Source organism: Sus scrofa, chromosome 13, assembly GCF_054392235.1.
Source record: "Sus scrofa isolate SSC_HxYL_T2T_F1_AM1 chromosome 13, Sscrofa_HxYL_maternal_Yorkshire_Landrace_v2.0, whole genome shotgun sequence".
NCBI lineage: Eukaryota > Metazoa > Chordata > Mammalia > Artiodactyla > Suidae > Sus > Sus scrofa.
Window position 1 is genome coordinate 145,036,160 of NC_139395.1, and position 23,081 is coordinate 145,059,240.

A 23,081-nucleotide genomic window follows, 5' to 3' on the forward strand; every position below is an offset into this window, starting at 1 on the left:
AGAGTTCTCCTAAATGACCACACTTTCTCCGTTTCTCCTACAAGTTCCATTCAGGCATCAAATTGAATTTACTCTTAGCTGAATGCATTTTATCAATACCTGGCAGGGCTCTAGAAGTAAAATTCCAAGATTTATTTCATTTTAATTCTATTATGATGCATTTCATCACAAATACCCCCCAAAATGAAAAGATAATTTATCATTTTGCCTTGACTGAGCAACTCTCCTTGGTTCACGTTCATGAATCCATAATGCAGGGAGGAGAGCGGATGATTAAGTGTCCGATTAGAGAAAACAGATTAACCTGGCAAACATAATAAATTTAGCTCATAAGCAGGATGGCTTTATAAATGCTCACAATAACTCTCCTGTATAAAATCATGAACCACTGTCTTCAGTGATGACTCAATTGAAATAGTTGGGGAACATAAAGCAAATGCATGTTTATGGCTTTCTCTTTGAGACATTAGAAGGGTATTGAAAGGTATATCTGGTTCAGTTTATCATTCGAAAAATATACTAAATAGAGAACATTTAAGAAAAACATTAACTCATAAAAAACAAAGCTACAGCCTCTCAAGTGTTCGGTTTCCACTTTACCAATAGTGTATCTAGATTCCATGTTTTCATTATCTTTCTACTACTTTGTCATCAAAGATGCCACAGCCAGACCCCAGTTTCAAGTCATGCAGAATTACCCTTAACGTTCACCACAGAACCTGATTCCTTTAAAAAGGCAGCTGCATCTTTTGGTAGTCCTTATCCCATTGTGACAAAACAATGTAAAATTAGAAGGCTATTTCAGCCTTTGAATTCGAAAGGAAAAAAAAAAAAATCCTTCCTTTTAGCTGAAGGTCCATTTATATCAGAGGAAAAATCTAGGTTATGACTTGTTTGAAGAAAAGTCCTGTGCTGTGCTCCAAAAAGTTCACTTAGCAGTCTGCCCGGCCTTCCCTACTTAGCTGGTTTGTATTCCTGGCCTCCCTTTTTTTAGCAGGGAGAAAATGGATACTCTTCATGCCCAGCTTTATTTTTAAACTCACATGGCTATATTCCTGGAGGCCTCGGCCGGCCCATGACCTGAAAGAGTCAGGCCCTGCCCTGTCACATGCACCCAAGTCACGCTAAATAAGGGACTTGCTTTGCTTCTCTATCTAGAACCAGGGCTTTGCTAAGAGGCAGGGCAGGGCAGGGGAAGTGGGGAGGGGCATGGGCTGCCTGAGAGAGTCTTGTCTTTAAGGAAGGTCCCATACGGAGCCAGGTAAATTTCCCACTTGGAGAAACCTGTACGTGGAGATCTAGAGACAGGCGTACCCTTCCTTCCTTCTTTGTCCCCTCCTCCCACTTCTGAAGTTGATTTTAGACTGGAGGGTGGTGACAGGGAGAAATCTAAAGAAAGCAGGGGTCCGGGTGCGTCCTCGCAGCCCTGGGCGCTGATCTGGCTCACAGGCACACGTTTTGTAGGTGTGTGCCTGTGGTGAGAAGCAGAGTGGTTTCTTAAGGCCACTCCTTTCGCCTGCCTTAGCTTAGACTGAGATGCCTTCTTGCTGCACAGTGACCAGGATCCTTTCTGCCGCCTTAGAGGAATGTGCATAGAGCTAAAAAGGGGCTCTCTTCTAGTGGGTGCAATGTGTATTCATGCTCGCCAACATTTCTGAGCTCAGCAAGACAAATTAACTGCATTACTGCCGCGCCTAGACCAGCTCTTGGTACCTGGGAAGTTTGACGGGGCAGAGTGTCCTTGTTTAGTTAACCACGCCCGGGCGGTTGGGTTTGTGTGTGTCTGTGCGGGCAGAAGGCAGCTGTGTTGGTGCGGAGGGGACTGGGAACCAAGCAAGTGCGGGGTGGGGGACAGGCGGGCGGAGGGTCCCCCGGAGGTGGTGGGGGCGGGGCAGGGTCAGCAGGAGCCTTGAGCGTGCGCGGCAGCGTCTGGGCTCAGGAGGTTTCCTCGCGGCAGGGTGGCGTTGAAGCTAGAGGACGGCCCTGGGTTACCGGTAGTGAGCCGCTGCCGCCTTGACCTACTCCCGGAGTAGATGCAGGCGTCCCGCCGCCTCTAGCGGGAGGGGCAGCAGCTGCTGCGAGGCCGCCACAACCCCAGGATCCCCTCTCGCTTGCTCGCTGCTACCTGTGGGGAAGACAACCAGGGCTTCAGAGTGAGGTGTGCTGGGGATGGGGAGGGAGGGCCTCTGAGCCCACAGACAGCTTTGCTGAACCGACTGTCAGAGAAGAGAGCTCCAAGGACCAGTAGAGAGCATCCAATCCAACCCATACCTCTCTTTTTACAAATGGAGGAACAGAGTCTGCCCCTAGAGACTAGCTCTAGTGACAGAGCTGTCATATGGCAGAACCGGGACTGGATACCTGGTCTCGCTTACCAAAGCCTTTTCTCCACCACCCTCGCTGAAATGAATATGAATAATATCACAAGTATTTATTAGGATAATATATCAGAGTTGGGAACTAGAAACGGTGATATCACTTAGGCATTCGGGACTATTCATGGACGTTATGTGCTGGAAAAGCCCAGCCACTCTGTCCTCGCTGGGCTTGGGCGCCTCATTCCTTCATTCATTAAACATTCCCTTGGCAGTTCTTGGCGCCAGCCACTCTGTAGCAAACTGAAGGAGCAGAGATAAACAAGAACCAGCTCTCCATGTGGAGCAGAAGAGAAAATTCCCCTGACACCGGTAACTGACACAGGTGTAGGAAACACGATGAGCGCATTAGGGAGGTAAAGGACCAGCATGTCACTTGTGGCTGAGTGGAGGGAGACCTTGGGAAGGACATCTGATCTGGATCTTTAAGCGTGGGTCATTTAGGGGCACTTGGAAAGTGGCAGCACAATCCAGGTAGAAGGTTCAGTGTGGTATTAGCAACACAAAGCCAGGGGTGTGTGAGGAATAATGGTTTGGTTTGCCTAGAATGTAGAGGTGAATAAGGATGCTAAGGCTGCAAAGGAGACAAGATATGGAGTCAATAATGGGATCCCTGGAGGGATTCCAAGCAAGGAATGACAATGCAGTGGCCCAGGATGGTTCGTCTGGCCGGGAGGTGGAACCCTCAGCCACAGGGGAAAGATGTTGGACCAAGGATCCTTGCAGCACTGAGGGTCTGCAAATGAGCCAATGGGAGCACAGGGCTCCATGGAGCCCTCTCAGTGTCATAGGGCTATGGATGAAAAATGCAGCCCAAGTGGGAAAGGGTCCAAATTGAATTGGGAGACCATTGGACTATGGGGATAGCCTGTGATCATGTTTCAGACTGCCAACGGCATCCTTGGGAGTAGTTTGCTAAAAAGTGCTCTTAATATTCTTGTAACACAGGTGGCTCCATGGGCATGAACAGCAGTTAATCAGCCTGTCCCTATCTGTGCAGGGGGCTGCTATTTCTTTTGATGCATCCCGGGAGACCAACAGGGAGCTATAAACAGGGAAGCTTGTTTTGGCAGTTGAAAGGGAGATTTCTTGTACAAAAATTACAGACTTTCCTTCATGTCGCTCTTTATTATAAACCAGTCAAAGAATTCTGTGCAGATGAACTGTTAAAATGAAATATTTTTACCTTAAATGTGACACTCAGAGATTTCAGCAGAGGACCTATAAATGTATTTTTAATTGGTTTGCTATTATCATGCTTATGAAGCAGTACATGACATACTTGTGCTTGAATGAAACAGGTAGCTGTCCCTGTAAATCAAGTTACCCACGCAGACAGGTTTAGCCATTTACTGAGGTATGACTCTGGGAACCCTCGAAATGCTTCTAGCCCATCTTGTCACCTCCCTGCAGGAGAAAAGCAGGGGTTCCCCAAGGCTCCACTTCCCATTAATCACTTGTTCTGCAGATGAATATTTAGAAACTTCCTGTGTTATCTTATGAAATATGAATTCTGTATGCTTTTGCAGCTTCTCTATTTACTGGATATCAGCGAAGAGGGAAAAGATGAAATATTGGTGAGGAGCAATTCCTGTGGTTATTGATGTTAATCAGTAGGGTAAAGAAGGAGCATACAGTCTGGAATAAGCAGACTGGGAATTGAATTCTCATTGGGTCACTTACTATCTGTGACTTTTTCTGACTTTTAATTCGTCTGTCTCGGTTTCCTCCTCTGTACAATGGTGATCATAATAACCAGCTCACAGTTGTTACCCAGGCTGACAGTGCCCAGGAAGGGCTGTAGGAAGGTCAGTAAGGGAGGCCGTATGGGCTCGTGGGGACAATAGTTAGGGTGAGGAGCCTGACCTTGGAGGTAGGCTAACCTGCCTCCAGGTCTGGCTTCTTCCCTTTCTCCCTGGGTGCATTTGGGTGAGTCCCTGAACTGCTGTGAATATCAGGTCCCTCCCCATTAAAATGGAAGGAATACCATCTACTTTGTGGTGTTCATTTGAGGATTGCACCATTCCTGGGAAATAGAATAAGAGAACATGAGAGGTTAAAAAAAAAAAAAAAAAAAAAAAAAAAGGGATCTTAGAAGGCCTCTTCACCCCAACAATGCCCCCCCTCACCATGAAAGTCTTATTTTTATCAACCCTGACCATGTACTGTATAGCAGGGAACTCTACTCAATATTCTGAAATAATCTGTATAGATAAAGGATCTGAAAAAGGATGGATATATGTGTATGTATAACTGAATCATTGCTGTACACCTGAAACTAATACAACATTGTAAGTTAACTATACTCCAATATAAAATAAAAATAAGATTAAAAAAATTCACAGTGACAGAGACTGCTGTCTGTACAAGGTTCTCCATTCTGTTGTTGGATCACCTTCAACAAAAGAAAAATTGTAGAAGCAATGCCGAGTAGTTATGCTGAGAGCCACACGGGAGATCCTGCTGAGTAGCATTGAGAACTATGTCTAGATACTCATATTGCAACAGAACAAAGGGTGGGGAAAAAAAAAATCTATACATGTAAGAGTGACTTGACCCCATGCTGTACAGCAGGAAAAAAAAAAAAAAGAAAAATTGTCCTCATATACAGTGAAAAGCTCCCTCAGTGGCACTTCCACGTATTGGTTCTTTTCTGTGCTCTGTAGGGGGAAAAAAAGAGTTGATCTTTCTTTTTTTAATTAAAATTTTTATTTTGAGGTAATTGTGGATTCACATGTGGTTTTTAAGAAATCGTACAGCGAGATCCCGTGTATCTTTACCTGGTTTCCTTCAATAGTAACATCTTGCCAAACCACAGTGCAGTAGCACAAACAGGTTATTGACATGGATGCCATGGAGAGGCAGAACATCCCACCACCTCTAGCATCTCTCATAGGCTGCCTTTTCATAGCCACACCCACTTCCTTCTAACAACTTCCTTAACCCCTGGCAACCACTGTTTGTCCTCTGTTTCTATAATTTGATCATGGCAAGAATGTCATATAAATGGAATCATATATAGAACATGTCATGTCATTGGCTTTTGTTTTTTTTTTTTTTTTTTTTTTTTGCTATTTCTTTGGGCCGCTCCCACGGCATGTGGAGGTTCCCAGGCTAGGGGTCTAATCGGAGCTGTAGCCACTGGCCTAAGCTAGAGCCACAGCAACGCGGGATCCGAGCCGCATCTGCAACCTACACCACAGCTCATGGCAACGCCGGATTGTTAACCCACTGAGCAAGGGCAGGGACTGAACCCTCAACCTCATGGTTCCTAGTCGGATTCGTTAACCACTGCGCCACGACGGGAATTCCCTCATTGGCTTTTTTTACTCTGGAGATTCATCCTGGTTGTATGGTTTTATTTATCAACACTTTATTTGTTTCTTTTTATTTCTTAGGAGTAGTGGCTATACCATAATTTGTTTACTAGTCACCCATGGAAGTTCATCTGGGTTGTTTCCAGTTTGGGGCTATTATTCTATAAACATGTATTATTCTGTAAATATTCCTGTACAGATTTTTGTAAGTCTCCACTGTCTTCAGTCTCTGGGATAAATGCCTAGGAATGTAATTGCTAGATCATATGGTAGTTCCATGTTAAGTTTTTAAAGAAATTTCCAGACTGCTTTGAGTGGCTGCAACATTTTATATTATCACCAGCAGAGAATGAGTGACTCCTCATGACTTACTCCACCTCCTTGTCAACATTTTATTTATTTTAGCTATTGTGATAATTAATTAGTGCTTTTTTTTTGCTTTTTAGGGCCACACATGCAGCATTTGGAAGTTCCCAAGCTAGGGGTTGACTCAGAGCTATAGCTGCTGGCCACAGCCCCAGCAATGCAGGGTGCCATTGCAGGGTTCCAGCTGCGTCTTCAACCTACACCACAGCTCACAGCAATACTGGATCCTTAACCCAGTGAACAAGGCCAGGGTTCTAACCCAAGTCCTCATGGATACCAGTTGGGTTCATTACCACTGAGCCACCATGGGAACTCCCGATGCTATGGTACTTTTAATCTGCATTTCCCTAAAAGCTCGTGATGGTTTACTTGACGTCTGTGTCTCTTCCTTGATAAAAATGTGTCATTGTGTCTTTTTCTCAAGTTCTGAATGTATTTTTGGTTTTTAATTGTTGAGTTTTGAGTTTTTTGTACGTTCCCAACACTGGTCCTTTCTTGGATATGTTGTTTTCAAATATTTTTTCCCACTATGTAGGGCTTTTGATGGGGGTGGGGTGGGTCCTTTTAACTGGCTCATTTGTGGTACAAAGTTTTTAATTTTGAGGACATCCAATTTGTCAGTTTTTCCTCTTATGGATAGTACTTTTGATATCAAGTCTAAGAACTTTTTGTTTACCACAGGTCCTGAGGATTTTCTCCTCTGTGTTTTTCTCCTATGTTTTATAGTTTTACATTTTATATTTAAGTCCATGTTCCATTTTGAATTATGTATTAAATTAGGAGATGTGGGACCCAAGTTTAGGTTGTTTCCTCCCATCCTAGTGAAAATCAAATTATTTCCAACACGGTTTGATGAAAATCTTTTTAAAATAGCCTATGACATTGGGCAACTGAAATTACCTGCCTGCTTCTGTTTCCCTTGTCTCAAAAATGAAGAGTTGTCCTAGGACTAGATGGGTATAACTCAAGCTCTATTTTCCCCAAAGTTCTGGGGTCTCAGGAAGCATCTGGTAGCAGCAGCAATGAGCAGATGGAGCTCTCATGTCTCTCCCTTACTTCATCCAGCACTGGGCTGCATTAGTTGTTTTACATTTTTTGTGAGTCCATCTGATATTTGGCTTAATTCAGGGCCTCACTGCTAAAAAGTGTGGAGCTCAGTGGATTGGACACTATCTGAAGTCCCTTTCTGCAATAAATTGCTGTGATTCTAAGTATTTGGTGTCAGAAACCAACTTCTCTCCTTACACTTTAGGCTTCAGGCCCGTCCCTTGGTTTCTTGAGACATTACTCATATGAAATGTTTTCCTTGTTATCCTGTCATCCTGCTTTATAAATATGATAGGCTTCATGAAATCAATTAACTTATATTTCATAAATCAGTTTGCAAATCATATGTTGGAATTTTAAATGTTTTACATATTAAGATTTTGCAGTGGAAATCATCTAAAATTTTTGTGGCTGAAATAGAGGATAAAGAATTAAAATCACACATAAGCCATGAACTGATGTCTCAGGCTTTACAAACAACCACCTCTCTCCTACCACCCGCCTGTACCTCTTGCTGTTACCCAGTGTAAGTTCATAGGCCTAATGCACAGTGAGGCCAAACAAACCAAAACTTTGGAGTTTGGAGCAAAGAAAGATTTACTGCAGGGCCAAACAAGGGGAAGGAGAATGAGCGGCTTGTGATCAAAAACCTGGAACTCTCCAAAGGGTTTTAGCAAAGCATTTTTAAAGGTAGGGTGAAGGAGGGATGTCTCAGATCAGTTCATGCACAATTCTCTGATTGACTTATGGTGATCAGTCCTTAGGCATCAGAAGGTCTGAGTGCTACTGCTCAGGATCATCGAGTAGTTAATTTCTCCCATTTGGTGGTGGGTTTTAGCATCTGAAAAACTCAGGAAATATGCAACAGATACTATTATCTAGGAACTTTCGAGAGGAGCTAAAGCAGAGGTTATGGGGGAAGGGTCTGTCCCAGCACAGCCCCAGAAGGTCCTGCTCGGTTACATTGCCAGTTCATGCAGTACCTGCAGGAGCTTTTGGCCATTTCCTGAAAGGTTACTTGCAACAGCTTTTTGAGATAAACAATCCAGCCCTATATTCTTATACCTTTAAAATGAGGAAACTGAGGCTCAAGCAGTTTGGATGACTCTCCCAAAGTGACAGAATAGCATGGAGAAGACCTGAAACAACAGCTCACATCTCTCACACTGAGGCCAGTTGTTTTTCCCTTTGTACTTTATAAGGGTTCTGGTGAGTATTTTCCCAAAATTGGCATTTGCTACTATCACTTTTTAGCTGTAAAACAGGATAATAACATGATAAACTCAAATCAGGGTAGGTTTTTAAAAAATTAATTAGGGTTAGTTGAGACAGCACACATGAAAAAAAATGTTACATGACAAAGTACTTTCTGCTCAAATGGTGGTTATTATTGTAAGCTTGGCTAGGTCTGTGAATGCTAGCAGGCAGCTGTGTGCGCTTGTTGATTCCTATTCATGGGAAATGTGTTTGTTTATATCATGGTATAGTATCTATTTTTCCCTTTAGTGCCCATGCAGCCAAATTGCAAACTGCCATATTAATGACTCAAACATATTTGAGAGGGGGGTTAGACTTAATGGTTTCCATAAAGTTGTTTTAATTGTTATTTTTCAACAGATGGACAGCTTACATTTGGCCTCATTTCTGTGACAGTATGATGATTGAAGTTTTCAACAGATGGCATACAAATACTTGGGAAAACACCCTCCCAATATTAATTGTTGTAAAAAAGACTTCTAGCCTACCAGGAAAATGATAGTCTGTATTCCCAAGTCCTTTGCCTATGCTATTATAATTATAATTTAGATGATTTGGAAGTTTCCCTTTCTGGCACTTAGGTTTATTTTGTAAATGAGTGTACACATCACATTAGAGTGAGAGAATCTGAAGAATACTTTGTTGTCAATTAGATATTCAACACGGATATAGCATGAAGTCTCCTTTTGATTATCAATGAATGTACATAACTTCCTTCTGGATCCTGACTTTTTCATGCTAAGTACTCTATTGTATTTTTTGTGTAGTCCAGAACTGAGCATTTACATAGCAAAACAGATATTATTAAAAATTTACTTCCCCTTTCTATTTCAAATAGGGCATCATATTAATTTTTGAAAGTTTGTGTATAGCTAAGTTTTATTATCTATGAATTTCTGGATTTAAAGAGAGAATTGTAAAATGCTTATTATAACTAAAGAGCCCTGGGGAATTTCAGTATGAGAAGCATTGCTATAGAAAATTAAGCAATAGCAGACAAATTCTTTCTCCACTTGTCCATGTGTATACATATAATTCCTTGTTGGAATAATTCAAAGAAAAGGACAGCAGTGTGAATCTAAGTCTTTAATAAAGAATGCAATCCCAATAAATTGCTATGTTTCTATAGAAGCCTTAAATTGATTTTCTTTTGGTAGGTCTTACCAGCTAGATTTTGTGTGTGTGTCTGTCCTTACAGATGGCGTTTAATGATTGCTTTAGTTTGAACTATCCTGGCAATCCTCGGCCAGGGGACTTGATTGAAGTGTTTCGTCCTGGCTACCAGCACTGGGCACTGTACTTGGGTGATGGGTATGTGATCAACATAGCACCTCTAGGTAAGATTTGTTTCCAGAAGCTCCTGGGAGCTTTTTAGTTTTCTTATTACAAGAAGGAATTGTGAAAAAATTCATAAAATAAAACAAACTGGACATAAAATGTAGGAAGTAGATAAATCCAGCTCATCTAGGTTTATGGAAGGACATTCTAAGACAAAAGTGGCAGTGAAGAAATCCAATAAGCCTTTTTTTTTTTTTTGGTCTTTTTAGGGCCACACCACGGTATATGGAAATTCCCAGGGTAGGGGTCCAATCTGAGCTGTAGCCGCTGGCCTACTCCACAACCACAGCAATGCTAGATCCAAGCTGCATCTGTGACCTACACCACAGCTCACGGCAACATGGCATTCTTAACCCACTGAGCAAGGCCAGTGGTTAACAAACCCTCGTTCTCATGGATACTAGTCGGGTTCGTTAACCACTGAGTCACAATGGAAACTCCCAATAAGCCAATTAACATTAAGATTTTAAACTTCTGGATTAAAAGAAAACACTGTTAAAATGTAAATAATCAGCTGGGGAAAATATTTGTCACAAACCTGATATGAGTCAATGTCTTTATATATCATACAAATAGATTATTTCAATTCATTCATCATGTATTTATAGATTTTCTAGTATGTGCCAAATGCTATTCTAGATGCTAGGGATACATAAACCTCTCCTTGCACAGTGGGACTTACATTTTAGTGGAGAGAGAAAGAGTGAGAGAGCATAAATAAAATATAGAAAGCACTGTTAGATTAGAGATAAGTGATATGGAGAAAATAAATCATAGAAGCAGGATAAGAAGTGCTTAGAAGTTGGGGCTGCTGCAGTTTTAAATGAGCTGGTCAGGAAAATTTCATGAGAAAGTAACTTTTTTTTTTTTTTTTTTTGTCTTTTCAGGGCTGCACCAGTGGCATATGGAGGTTCCCAGGCTAGGGGTCAAATCAGAGCTATAGCTGACGACCTGCGCCACGGCCACAGCAATGCCAGATCCGAGCCACGTCTGCAGCCTACACCACAACTCACGGCAATGCTGGATCCTTACCTCCCTGAGCGAGGCCAGGGGTTGAACCCGCAACATCATGGTTCCTAGTCAGATTCGTTTCCTCTGCGCCATGACAGGAACTCTGAGAAAGTAACATTTGCAAAACAACTTGAAAGAGGTGAGGAAACCTGGCACATGGTATTTAGGGAAAGAGTTTCTTCCTTAGGCTGAGTGGACAGTGAACACCCAAATCTCAACAAACTAATGGGCAAAAAATTGGGAGATTTATAGAAGAAAAAAAGCAAAAGCCAATAGTCATTTTTAAAGATTTCAACTTTTTAGCCATCTAGAAATTATAAAGTAAAATGACAGATTTTATACCTCTCTCCTTAGCAAAGTTTAAAAACTGATAATTAGTGAAATGAACAGAAGGATGTTATTAATAGAAGTTTAGATTTCTATCAATAAAAATAATTTAATAATATGTGTTGAGTCTTAAAGGAGTTCATATACTCTGACCCTGTAATTTTACTTCTACAAATGTATTCTTGGGAAATATTTTTAGAGATCTTTATTTAACATTTGTGTATGAGGGGGTTCACTTCTATCTCAGTTATAATGATTTTTATTTTATTTATTATTATTATTATTTTGTCTTTTTGTCTTTTCTAGGGCCACTCCCGCGGCATGTGGAGGTTCCCAGGCTAATGGGAGCCGTAGCCGCTGGCCTACACGAGAGCCACAGCAACGTGGGATCCGAGCCGTGTCTGCAACCTACACCACAGATCACAGCAATGCTGGATCCTCAACCCACGGAGCAAGGCCAGGGATCGTTAACCACTGAGCCACGACGGGAACTCCTCAGTTATAATGATTTTAAAAAATAGGCAATGTATTAATATTCAGTAGGACAATGGTTAAGTGAATTATGATTTAGCTACAGAATGTTAGGTATCTGTGGTTGGCAGAATTTTTTAGTTGCAAATAACATAAATAAAATTCAAATTAGCTTAAACAGGGAGTTCCCATTGTGGTGCAGTGGAAATGAATCTGAGTAGTATCTATGAGGACACGGGTTCAATCCCTGGCCTCGCTCAGTGGGTTAAGGATCTGGTATTGCCATGAGCTGTGGTGTGGATTGCAGATGTGGCTCCGATCTGGTGTTGCTGTGGCTGTGGTGTAGGTTGGCAGCTGTAGCTCCAATTCGACACTTAACCTTGGAGGAACATCCATATGCTGTGGTTGCGGCCTTGAAAAAGAAAAACATTAGCTTAAACAAAGAGGCAAATTCATTACTACACTGAAGGAAACTACAGAAAGGGTAGAGATGGTGCTGGCCTCAGGGATGCCTAGATCTAAAGGTCTGAAAGTATTAAACTCTCCATCCCACATCTGCTTTCTTTCCCCATATATTGTCTTCTTATCTCTAAGAAGCCAAACTGATATCATAAGCCTCCTTGGGCTCTTACTCTTATAGTGTAAAACCCAAAGGAAAGGAGCTAATCCCTGTTGCAGTTAGAAACATCATAGAGAATGACTCTAATTGTCTGATGTGGGCCTGGTGTCCATCACTGGACCATCTCTGTGCCCAGAAGATTGGTGCAGGAGGAGTGTCCTAGACAGAGTCTTTTCCAGAAAGAAAGAAGCAGTGGTAGGATGGGGTGCTTGGTAGGCAAAAACAATAGCCCCTTTAACAGCTAAATATCATTTCTAGAATCTTTAGCTGCATGAAAGATGATCCTGTATGATAGTTATTTGGAAATTCCAGATTAAAAATGTAGTATGGTACCTGGTTTATCATGAGTACAAATGAATGCACATGTGTACACAAACATACTCATGATAATAAAAGACAGTAGCAATATATCAAAATAATAATAATAGTAATTTCTGAGTAGTAGGATAATGCGTGATTTAAAAAATGTTTATGCTGTATTTTTCAAATTTAGAAATGAGCATGAATTATTAAGAAAAAATAACACTAACAAAAAGCCTAGAGTATTTTTTTTCCTCAAGATACCTTTTTGAAAAATTGTTTTAGGCCTAAGTCTTACTATCTTGAGAGTGTCTGAGAATTTTTGACGAGGTGATTTTTGCAACATTTTGAAATATTTTCCTCTTGTCTAGAATATTAGAAATGGAAATGGCAAATAACATGACATTTACGATACAGAGCCATTCATTCTGCAGAGTCTGGTGATTAACACTAAGCAATTCTTTACATTATCTCTGCAGTTTTCCCATTTGGGAAATAATATGAGGTTTTTGTGCTGTTTCCTTGTTTTCACAACTTAAAACATCATAAGCTCCATATTAATGTGACTCAAACACGGAGCTTTGATCTTGTAGACTGAAATTAAATTCCTGTTTCTGTTAATTACTCATGTGATATTCTGCAAGCCAGTTTATCTCTCCAAACTTTGATTTTTCTCATCTATAAATTGATTACATCAAACTAGCCCCCAAATGAAAAATATTTAGTAATTCTAACTAGGATATATGTGCTCTATGAACTGGTAGCGTGTGAGAAATTTCAACTTGTAAGATGTTAAGTGGATCATAACCTATGAGGGAAAAGAATCTGAAGAAGTATATATATAACTGAACCACTTTGCTATACTATCACCTGAAACTAACACGACATTGTTAATCAACTATAATTCAATTAAAAAAAAAACTATAGGAGTTCCCATTGTGGCTCAGTGGTAATGAACCTGACTAGTATCCATGAGGACACGGGTTCAATTCCTGGCCTTGCTTAGTGGGTTAAGGATCCGGGATTGTTATGAGCTGTGGTGTAGGTCACAGATGTGGCTCTGATCCCGCATTGCTGTGGCTGTGGTATAGGCTGGTGGCTACAACTCTGATTTGACCCCTAGCCTGGGACCTTCCCTATGCCACCAGTGCAGCCCTAAAAAGACAACAACAAAAACCTACAACAAACAAAAAAGAAGGTATTAATAGGAAATACTGCTCCAATGAAAAGGAGTTTGGAAGGCAGAAAAAAAAGAGGAATGGGAAAGAAAATTTGCTTTTAATTATTACTGAAAGGAAAAGTATGTAAGCACTGGTTATATAGAGACCCTTGATCTGATGGCGTACTTGACCAATGACCAAGCATAGCAGTCTCAGGCAGATGGTGTGGGCTGAGGGCCTGGCATTAAAGCTAAACCCTAAGGAATCATTTGTCCATTCTCTGATGCTGACTATGGCAGGCCAGGATATGGAGGTTTTGGGCTGTCCAGGCAAATGCTTACCAATAGAGCCAGTAGGATGGAGTGGTAGGATGCAGGGCGTTATAATGGGTGGGTGGGGCACAGCAAGGGGCCACATAGACTGAACAGTGCCTACTACATTAGGTTTAATTTTAGGATTTAGTCTCTTGGCTAAATGAACTGGGCAAGGCAAAGGCAGGGCCCCAGCTTGACCCCTTAGAAGACTGGAGTTCCATGCAGGTTTCAAAGTGAAGTCTAATTAAAAGAACAAGTGTAAGAGCAGAGATGGAGGTAAGGAGTGCAGCTTAGATGCAGGACAAGAATGTTAACTGTAACCCACTAGTGCTAAGCCCAACGGTATCAGTTTGGAAGGGTTCAAATGCTGAAGGACAGACTATAGAAAAGGGGGACAATGATCTTATCTGTACTACGTTAGAAACATAGGCCAAGATCTCTAATAATAAAACAAATTGATAGAGAACTTATTCTTCAAGAATGGTTTGGAGTTCCCATTATGGCTCAGCAAGTCAAAAACCCAACTAGAATCCATGAGGATGTGGGTTTGATCCCTGGCCTCGCTCCATGGATGAAGGATCTGGTGTTACCATGAGCTCTGGTGTAGGATGCAGCTTGGATCTGGTGTTGCTGTGGCTGTGGTGTCATAGTCCAGCAGCTGCAGTTCCATTTTGACCCCTAGCCCGGGGACTTCCATATGCCACGTGTGTGGTCTTTAAAAAAAAAAAAAAAAAAAAAGAAGAAGAAGAAGAATGGGTAGAGTTTAGAGTTTTCACATCTAGTCTGTTCTAGGGGGAGATAATAAATTTCAAAAATTTTCCTATATTCTTATTCACACAGTATTGAATACATGTTATTGATAAATCAGAGAGTGAGTATTTAAGGCAGTAAGAATAAGTAGTTTCTGGTTTGAGGATAAGTTGGGGTGGCATTGGATTTCACTGAGCTGGGTCGCTACAGCTTGTTAAACCAGAATTCTCCTTACAGAGGATGGCATTTCCACATCATTTACAAGCGCCAAGTCTATATTCAGCACAAAGGCCCTGGTGAAGATGCAGCTTTTGAAGGATGTAGTGGGAAATGACACTTTCAGAATAAACAATAAGTACGATGACACATACGCCCCTCTCCCCGTGGAAGAGGTCATGCAACGGTCAGAGTTTGTTATTGGACAGGAAGTGGAGTATGACATATTTGTCAACAACTGTGAGCATTTTGTGACTTTGCTCCGCTATGGAGCAGGAATTTCAGAGCAGGTGAGTTTTCCTTAGGAGGCACAGACGTTTCTTACATTGGGAAAATTGTAACTACTGACTATGATCAAATTTGCAGGCTTCAGACAAATGGGAAAGAACAAGAAATTATGAGAACGCTGAAGGACAACGGAGGGAATAGGGTTGTCCAAGGTCATGCTGCAAGTTAACGACCAAACTGAGACTAGACTAAGATGAATTAGAGGCTAGAAGGGACTTGAAGCAGAGTCAAGGCCATAGATTTCTGTCTGTCCTTCAATTTTTTCCCATTACCCTTGATAATTATCCTTTCCCATTACCATCGATTATTAAATCAGTAGCTTCGTACACTGAAAAGAAGATGCTGGAAAGAACATTGACCTTTTTGAGTAGGAGTTCATTTGCCAAAAACATAGATGGTAATACTGAGATTCTTTTCTATTATCTGGCAGAGGCTGACTGATGCCGTAGCTTGGTGGGTTTGTAAATATCCTCTATTTCCTTGTAATGCTAGTTTCAAAGAAATGTGCTTGAAGTAGATCCTTTGATTCATTGAGCTTTTGGATGATTTTTAGTGGATTAGGTGGCTTTCTTTTCAAAGTGGCTTACAGTTTTGTTATTTACCACTCCTATTTTGTAATAGGGCAGATTCCTCACTAGAGGCGTTCTTGATTCAATTGCCCTTTCCCTACCTATCTTCTTACCAATCTAGTTCCATCATCGATGTTTTAATCTCAAGATTTATTAAAATGATATAAGAGAATGAATATATAAAGACTCCCAGAACCTTGAAATTGTGGATCTGTTACATAAATGTCTATTGTAAGGAGTGAAGTTACAATTCTTCTCATGAAAGCTTGGGGAAATGGGAGATGGAACATAATGAAAGGATACATTTGTTTTTATTAGGAAATAACTTAATTGGAAATTCACTTTTATTAGTAATGAATGTTCTATTCACATGTAGCAAGAAATTGCTTCTGAACCAAAATGCAGAGGACGTATGCACAAATTTCTGTTCACCTTTGCATTGAAAACTAGTGGTATAGCTAGGAAATAGAGTCTCTTCCTCTCTTTGTTAATGATAAAATTATCCACTGCACTCAATCAGCAATTTTTAATTAATTACTTAATTATTTTTTTTGCCTTTTCTAGGGCCACACCCACGGCATATGGCGGTTCTTAGGCTAGGGGTCGAATCAGAGCTGTAGCTGCCAGCCTACGCCAGAGCCACAGCAACGCAGGATCTGAGCCGCATCTGTGACCTACACCACAGCTCAGGGCAACGCCGGATCCTTAACACACTGAGCGAGGCCAGGGATCAAACGCACAACCTCATGGTTCCTAGTCGGATTCGTTAACCACAGCACCACGACGGGAACTCCAATTGGAAATTTTTAAAAATGTGGCTAAATTAAGAGGAATTAGCATCACCTTTTTGCCTTGACTCTCACTTGTAGTCTGTCATCATTTCACCTTTCTTACCCAGATCAAGACCCATGAAAAATGAACCATTTTTCAACAACTACTAGAAATGTTCTCTAGAAGGTTCTGAAGAAGACGGTGTAGTGACAGCCTTAAGGATGTCCTAAGCTTTGGAATTTTGTATTTTTTTTTATTAGTAGACTATTTTTTAGAGTAGTTTTAACTTCCCAGCAAAACTGAGCTGAAAGTATAGCGAGTTCCCACCTGCTCACCTCTTCAACACACACACACACACACACACACACACGAAGCCTTCCTCACCATCAACATCCCACAGCAGTGTGGTATATTGTTAACAAAAGATGAGCCAGCATTGGCACATCATTATTGACCAAAGTCTATAGTGAAGGAAACCAGAATGTGCCACTCTGAAATGTGTCACTTTGGTGTAAGAATTATTTTAAGCAATTGAGAGGCAATTGAATAGAACCAAATACAAGAAAAACTCCCTGTTCTCCCCTATTTGCCTAAAAACAGAACAGAAAATGTCAAAGGTGTCCCATCTCTACCAAGAAGGACAAAAGTTAATCAGGGACAAACAGTGGTTGATGTAAGCCCTTTATCAGCCTCCAGAGGGCACCACAGGATTCTCCATAGCAAACAATGAACTAGCCTCTACCTACCATTAGTTTCCTGTCTATTTACCTTATCGCAGTTTGTTGCCCTGGAAAGGTGACCAATTTCCTTTGTCCTGTCATTTCTTTAGAAATTTATTGTTCTTTGTTGAAGATGTAGTATAAGCCTGAATTTTTGTTTGTTTGTTTTTGTCTTTTTGCTATTTCTTTGGGCCGCTCCCTCGGCACATGGAGGTTCCTAGGCTAGGGGTCGAATTGGAGCTGCAGCCACTGGCCTATGCCAGAGCCACAGCAACGCAGGATCTGAGCCGCATCTGTGACCTACACCACAGCTCACGGCAACGCCGGATCCTTAACCCACTGAGCAAGGCCAGGGATCGAACCCGCAACCTCATGGTTCCTAGACGGATTCGTTAACCATTGTGCCACGACGGGAACTCCAAGCTTGAATTTTAAGCTACCTTTTTGACTCAGTCTTCCCTGACTTTCTCTCAACGTGTATCTGAGATGTATATGTTAATGAACTTTTATTTGTTTTCCTCTTGTTAATCTTTCTCTCATTACAGAGCCTCAGCAAAGACCTGAAAATGGGTAAAGGAAAAAATTTTCCTCCTCTAAAATAATTAACATTGGGGTTCACTCTTGGTGTTGTACATTCTGTGGGTTTTGACAAATACATAAAGGCATGTAGCCATACAATATCATACAGCATGGTTTTGCAGCCCTAAAAATTCTCTATATTCTGCCTATCATTCTTCACTCCCCCTAAACCTTCAGCATCCACTCACTTTTTTCTTTTACTACCCTATAGTTTACCTTTCCCAGAATTGTCATATAGTTGAACTCATCCTAAGCAATATGCACTTAAAATTTTTCGGTGCCTTTCCTTGGTTTGATAGTTCATTTATTTTTATTGTTGAATAAAACATCCCATTGTCTGGATGCACCACAGTTTATCACCTCACCTACTGAAGAACATCTTTGTTGCGTTCACATTTTCATAATTATGAATAAGGTTGCTAGAAACATTTGTGTGCAGGTTTTTGTATGGATTTAAGTTTTTTACTTGTTTGGATAAATATTGAGTATGATTGCTGGATCATATGATAAGAATGTGTTTAGTTTTGTAAGAAACTGCTTAAATGTCTTCCAAAGGGACTGTGTCATTTTGCATTTCCACCAACAATGAATGAGAGTTCCTGTTGCTCCACAGCTTCTTTGACATTTGGTGTTGTCAGCGTTTTGGAGTTTAGCTATTCTGATAGGTACATGATTGTATTTCTATTGTTTTAATTTGCAGTTTGCTAAATATATATGATGTTGAGCATCTTTTCATATCTTATTTGCTATCTGCATGTCATATTGGGTGATATGTCTCTTGAAGTCTTTTGCCCATTTTTAATTGCATTAGTTGCATGTTTTTACTTTATTGAATTTGAAGAGTTCCTTGCATATTTTGGATAATGGTCCTTTATCAAATATGTCTTTTGCAAATGTTTTCTCCCAGCTTGTGGCTTGTCTTTTATTTATTTTTAAAAATTCCTATGATCAACATTTCTCACTGTTAGCATCTAAGCAGGTTATTAAAATGTTTCTACTTTTGTAGAAGGTGGAAGCATCCTTCAGTGGGCCTGGACAAGCTGACACACAGTACACCCTGGCTGTGCTTCATTGGAGTATTGGGGCAGGAGGCATTCTGATAATTCCTGCAAGTCACTCGTGTCTGGACCCAGCTGCTTCAGTTGTAGCTAACTTTTTGCTGGGCACATATAGACCCTCAGAATGAGGCCTTTAGTACGGCCTCCACACCAAAAGCCCTATAAAGGATGAAGTGTGTAGGATAGGATTTGTGACCTTATAATCCTAAGTCAGCTGTGAAGTAAAAGCTCTTGTTCATGCTAGTTTACCACAAACATCCTAGGATGTTATAATCATGCAGGTCAGATCCCATTACACATAACTCTAACGGAATTGTCCAAATAACATGGGATTTTTTTCCATTTGGGATGCGACTTGAAAGAAATGTTTGGGATTTGGGAAACTGCATGCCAGAAGTGGCTTTATTACAATTGCATATGCCCTGTGCACTCTCAGGGGGTTTTGACTTAGGATCAATTTGTCTGCCTTCTCCTCAGAACTCTTAGATTGATGGTATTTCTCTCACATGTTCTGCTTCTAGTGGCTGAAGGATACCCAGTGAGTTAGGTCTGTATCTAGCTGGGGCCACCCCCCCGACAGCCCCAGGATCTTGTCATTTTCCCAGGGCTGTCCCCTACTGCCGCTTGAGACTTTTGTTTAGAGACACCAATTGCACCTTCCTATTTTTTCATTGTCTGCCATATTTTCCTATATCAGAGCTCCTTGGGATCTTAGCATCTGCCTGTAATTGCAGGCTTGATTCATAATGTTGATCCCTGTCTATTTATTGATTCTGCTCCTCTTTGGAGTTTTGTCTGATATCTTGCATCTCCTAGCCCTTTTTTGCTCCCTGTGTGCATTGACGGGAGCTCTTTACTATACTGAATTCTGACTCTCTCCTGGGAAATAACTTAGGTAGCAGCTATTTAAAAATTAGAAAGAAAAGAAACAACCCACCAAAAAAGTAAATAAAATTAGAATTGTAAACTAAAATAGGATTTTTCAGGGAGTTCCTTAGTGGCCTAGCAGTTAAGGATCCGGCATTGTCACTGGTGTGGTGCAGGTTGGATGCCTTGCCTGGGAACTTCCACATGTGGCAGGTGCAGCCAAAAATAGAATAGAATGGAATGGAATGGAATGGATTACAATAGAACAGAATATAGGATATTTCAGTTGTATGCCAACGTCATTCTCCTCGGCAACTGTGGATGGAGGCAGAACAGGGAGTCACAGTTACAGGCCGTGGGGGTTCCAGGTGTGGCTCAGCGGAAACAAATCCGACTAATATCCATGAGTATGCGGGTTTGATCCCTGGCCTTGCACGGTGGGTCGGGGATCTGGCATTGCCATGAGCTGTGGTGTAGGTTGCAGAGGTGGCTGGGATCCCATGTTGTTGTGGCTGAGGTATAGGCTGGCAGCTGTAGCTCTGATTTGACCTCTAGCCTGGGAACTTCCATATGCTGTGGGTGTGCCCCCCCCCCCCAAAAAAAAAAAACCAAACAGTTATAGGCCTTGTCCCTGCAGACCACAGGATGGTGTAATGAAGTGAATACCCCTTCTGCCCTTGTGCTTCTTTCCTGGCCAGGGCCCTCACTGCCTGTTCCCCATAGGAAAGCCGGCATTAGAGAGGGAGCATTATATAGCCTATGGGGGTGGCAGGCTAGTGGTGGAGGGCTGTGGGTTAGACAGAGAGCATGCTCAAATGTGAGCCGGGTCAGGCTTTCCAGCATTTGGGCTGGTCCCCAGAGTCATTTAGGAAAAATGTTTTGCTTTATTTGAAAGCCCAATTCTGAACTCCCGGAGAACAACTGCTGTTTTCAGAATACCTGATGACTCTAAAGTATCTGAATGTGACCTTTGGGTCATAAAATTGCACTCAAACCCACGCAGATGGAAGGCAATATTAGTTGAGTGCCATGAAAACCATGAATATTCATTAGTTGCCTCATCATGATGGTGATTAATATCCTTAAAGCTATAAATGTCTGAACTCCTTTATGGACAATTGAGTTTGAGAGTGGTTTATTTTAGGTTGTCTACATGAGAATTAATTTTTGACATGATAGTTAACATCAGTATTGACTTCTCTTGAAGTTTATCAGAATAGAAAGTGTATCTACAAAATAAGAGCCTATAAGGTATTTAGCTCTGATCACGTCTCTGAGTTATTTTCCTAATAGATATTAATTTAGGGAACACACACGCGCGCACACACACACACACACACACACACACACACACACACGATATTTACCATAGTATACACCTAACCAAACCAGTGTGTTTAGGGGTAGGGGTTGTGTAAGGGAAGAATATATGGTTCAGGACTAGACTGTATCTGTCTAGACTAGACAACATCCTGGTGGTACAGCCTCCCTCGGGCCAGTAACTTCTCAAGTTTTACAAAACAGGAGTAATGCTACCTTCCAGGGGTCCTATGGTGATGATTAGGAATTGTGGCATAGGGAGTTTATAAACTGTCATAGCCTATGAAAATATGAGGAGACTAAACATTTGTGTATTTCTCTCTGTCATAATTACAATAATAAATTTATTTCATCTTTTTTTTAAGTTCGAAGTATAGTTAATTTACAAGGATGTGATCATTTCTGCTGTACCACAAAGTGACCCAGTCATGCACATACACATATCCATTCTCTCTCAGATTCTTTTTTTTTTTGTCTTTTTGCCTTTTCTAGGGCCGCTTCTGTGGCATATGGAGGTTCCCAGGCTAAGGGTCTAATTGGAGCTGTAGCCGCTGGCCTATGCCAGAGCCACAGCAACTCAGGATCCAAGCCGCGTCTGCAACCTACAGCACAGCTCATGGTAACGCCGGATCCTCAACCCACTGAGCAAGGCCAGGGATCGAACCCGCAACCTCATGGTTCCTAGTCAGATTCATTAACCACTGCGCCACAATGGGAACTCCTTCTCTCGGATTCTTTTCTGACATAGGTTGTCATAGAATACTGGGTAGAGGTCTCTGTGCTATACAGCAGGTCCCTGTTGGCCAATCATTCCATATGCCTCAGTGTGCATATGCCAATCCCAAACCCCCAGTCCATCCCTCCCACCCCTCCCTACCTGTCCCCTTTGGTGGCCATAAGTTTTGCAAAGTCCATGAGTCTGTTACTGTTCTGCAAATAAGTTCATTTCATCTTTATACAGAATTTTAATTTTGCATTAAGCTTTAAATTTACCCATTGTACGTGAAAATGGGCCTTTGGGGAAACAAGTGAAAGCTAGGGTTTACGACACAGAAGTGCCTTTAGAATAAGATGTGTTTTTTGTTTCTTTCCTGTTTCCTTATAGGCCAACCGAGCAATCAGTACCATTGGGTTTGTGACAGCTGCTGCTGGTGCCTTCTCGTTCCTGGGCTTGTTTCCAAAAAGACTAAGAGCAAAATACTATTAATTTACTGAAGAGATATTGGAGCTGAAGGAATTTGTGAGGAGGGGAAAAAAAAAAAAAAAACCTGGGATGAATACTTATTTTCAATGCATCATTATTGTTCCAAATTCCACTGATGGATGGCAGGCTCTTTAATAAATTGCTTACTGGTATTATCTCATGTTGAACCATGGAAATTTTTCTCCCTATCAGCATAGATTTTCTGTGGCAACTTGAACCACAGAGGCAGTAGCCTTTCGAGGGAGCCAGCAGAGGACCTTACAATCACATCATAGTTTTTCTTCTATAAATATTGTTTCCCTTTTCCCTGGGGGTGACTGTATTTGCCAGAGAGATGAAGAACCTTTTATATGTGATTTTGAAAGAAATGATAGGAGACAAATTGTTTGGTGAGTATCAAAATTCATATTCCTTTTCTGGTGAGAAAAGAAGTGTGGAAATTTAGCCTTTGGTTAGGCAGTTGGAGGAACTTTGATTAATAAACCATCTGAAGGTGCACACCCACCTCCTCGATCCTGTGTAGATGGAGGCAGAGGGTGAACAGAAGAAGGGGCTCCTGACTCCAGTGTTTCAGAACCAGTGACTTCCCTGGAAGCAGCTCATTTGTCAGGAGTATGGATTGCTCCATTGTTCCCTTTGGATTTTGAAGTATTTTAGGAGTTTGACTCTTTTTCACCTTAGCAAAAGATCATTAAATGTAGGCATAAGGTGCCATATTTAGAAAACAATATCCTGTGTTACTTTTTAAGGCTTTTACTATAAGTCAAGGAGTGTTATGATTTTATTTTTGCATTTTATTGATTATGTGTTGAATGAAACTACTTTTTATTTTTTTAAT

At 41.2% G+C, this 23,081-nt stretch overlaps 1 protein-coding gene across 2 annotated transcripts; it reads left to right on the top strand.

The window, feature by feature from the left end:
• Positions 1–1,199: 1,199 nt before the first annotated feature.
• Positions 1,200–22,398, top strand: PLAAT1 (phospholipase A and acyltransferase 1). 2 transcript variants are annotated; one of them, XM_084990725.1, is made up of 5 exons: positions 1,200–1,261; positions 9,561–9,699; positions 14,890–15,158; positions 18,350–18,459; positions 22,145–22,398. In XM_084990725.1, the coding sequence occupies exons 2-5, from the start codon at positions 9,561–9,563 to the stop codon at positions 22,176–22,178; spliced, it is 552 nt and encodes a 183-aa protein (XP_084846851.1). In that variant the 5' UTR covers positions 1,200–1,261; the 3' UTR covers positions 22,179–22,398. The 2 variants fall into 2 exon arrangements, with proteins under 2 accessions (XP_084846851.1, XP_020925718.1); XM_021070059.2 differs by lacking the exon at positions 18,350–18,459.
• The last annotated feature ends 683 nt before the right edge of the window (positions 22,399–23,081 follow it).

Coding starts and splice junctions, on each gene's coding strand:
- PLAAT1 (XM_084990725.1), top strand. CDS start 9,561: ATGGCGTTTAATGATTGCTTTAGTTTGAACTATCCTGGCAATCCTCGG. Junction 15,159..18,349: donor GAGCAGGAATTTCAGAGCAG/GTGAGTTTTCCT, acceptor TGTCTTCCAAAG/GGACTGTGTCATTTTGCATT. Junction 18,460..22,144: donor GAGTTTAGCTATTCTGATAG/GTACATGATTGT, acceptor GTTTCCTTATAG/GCCAACCGAGCAATCAGTAC.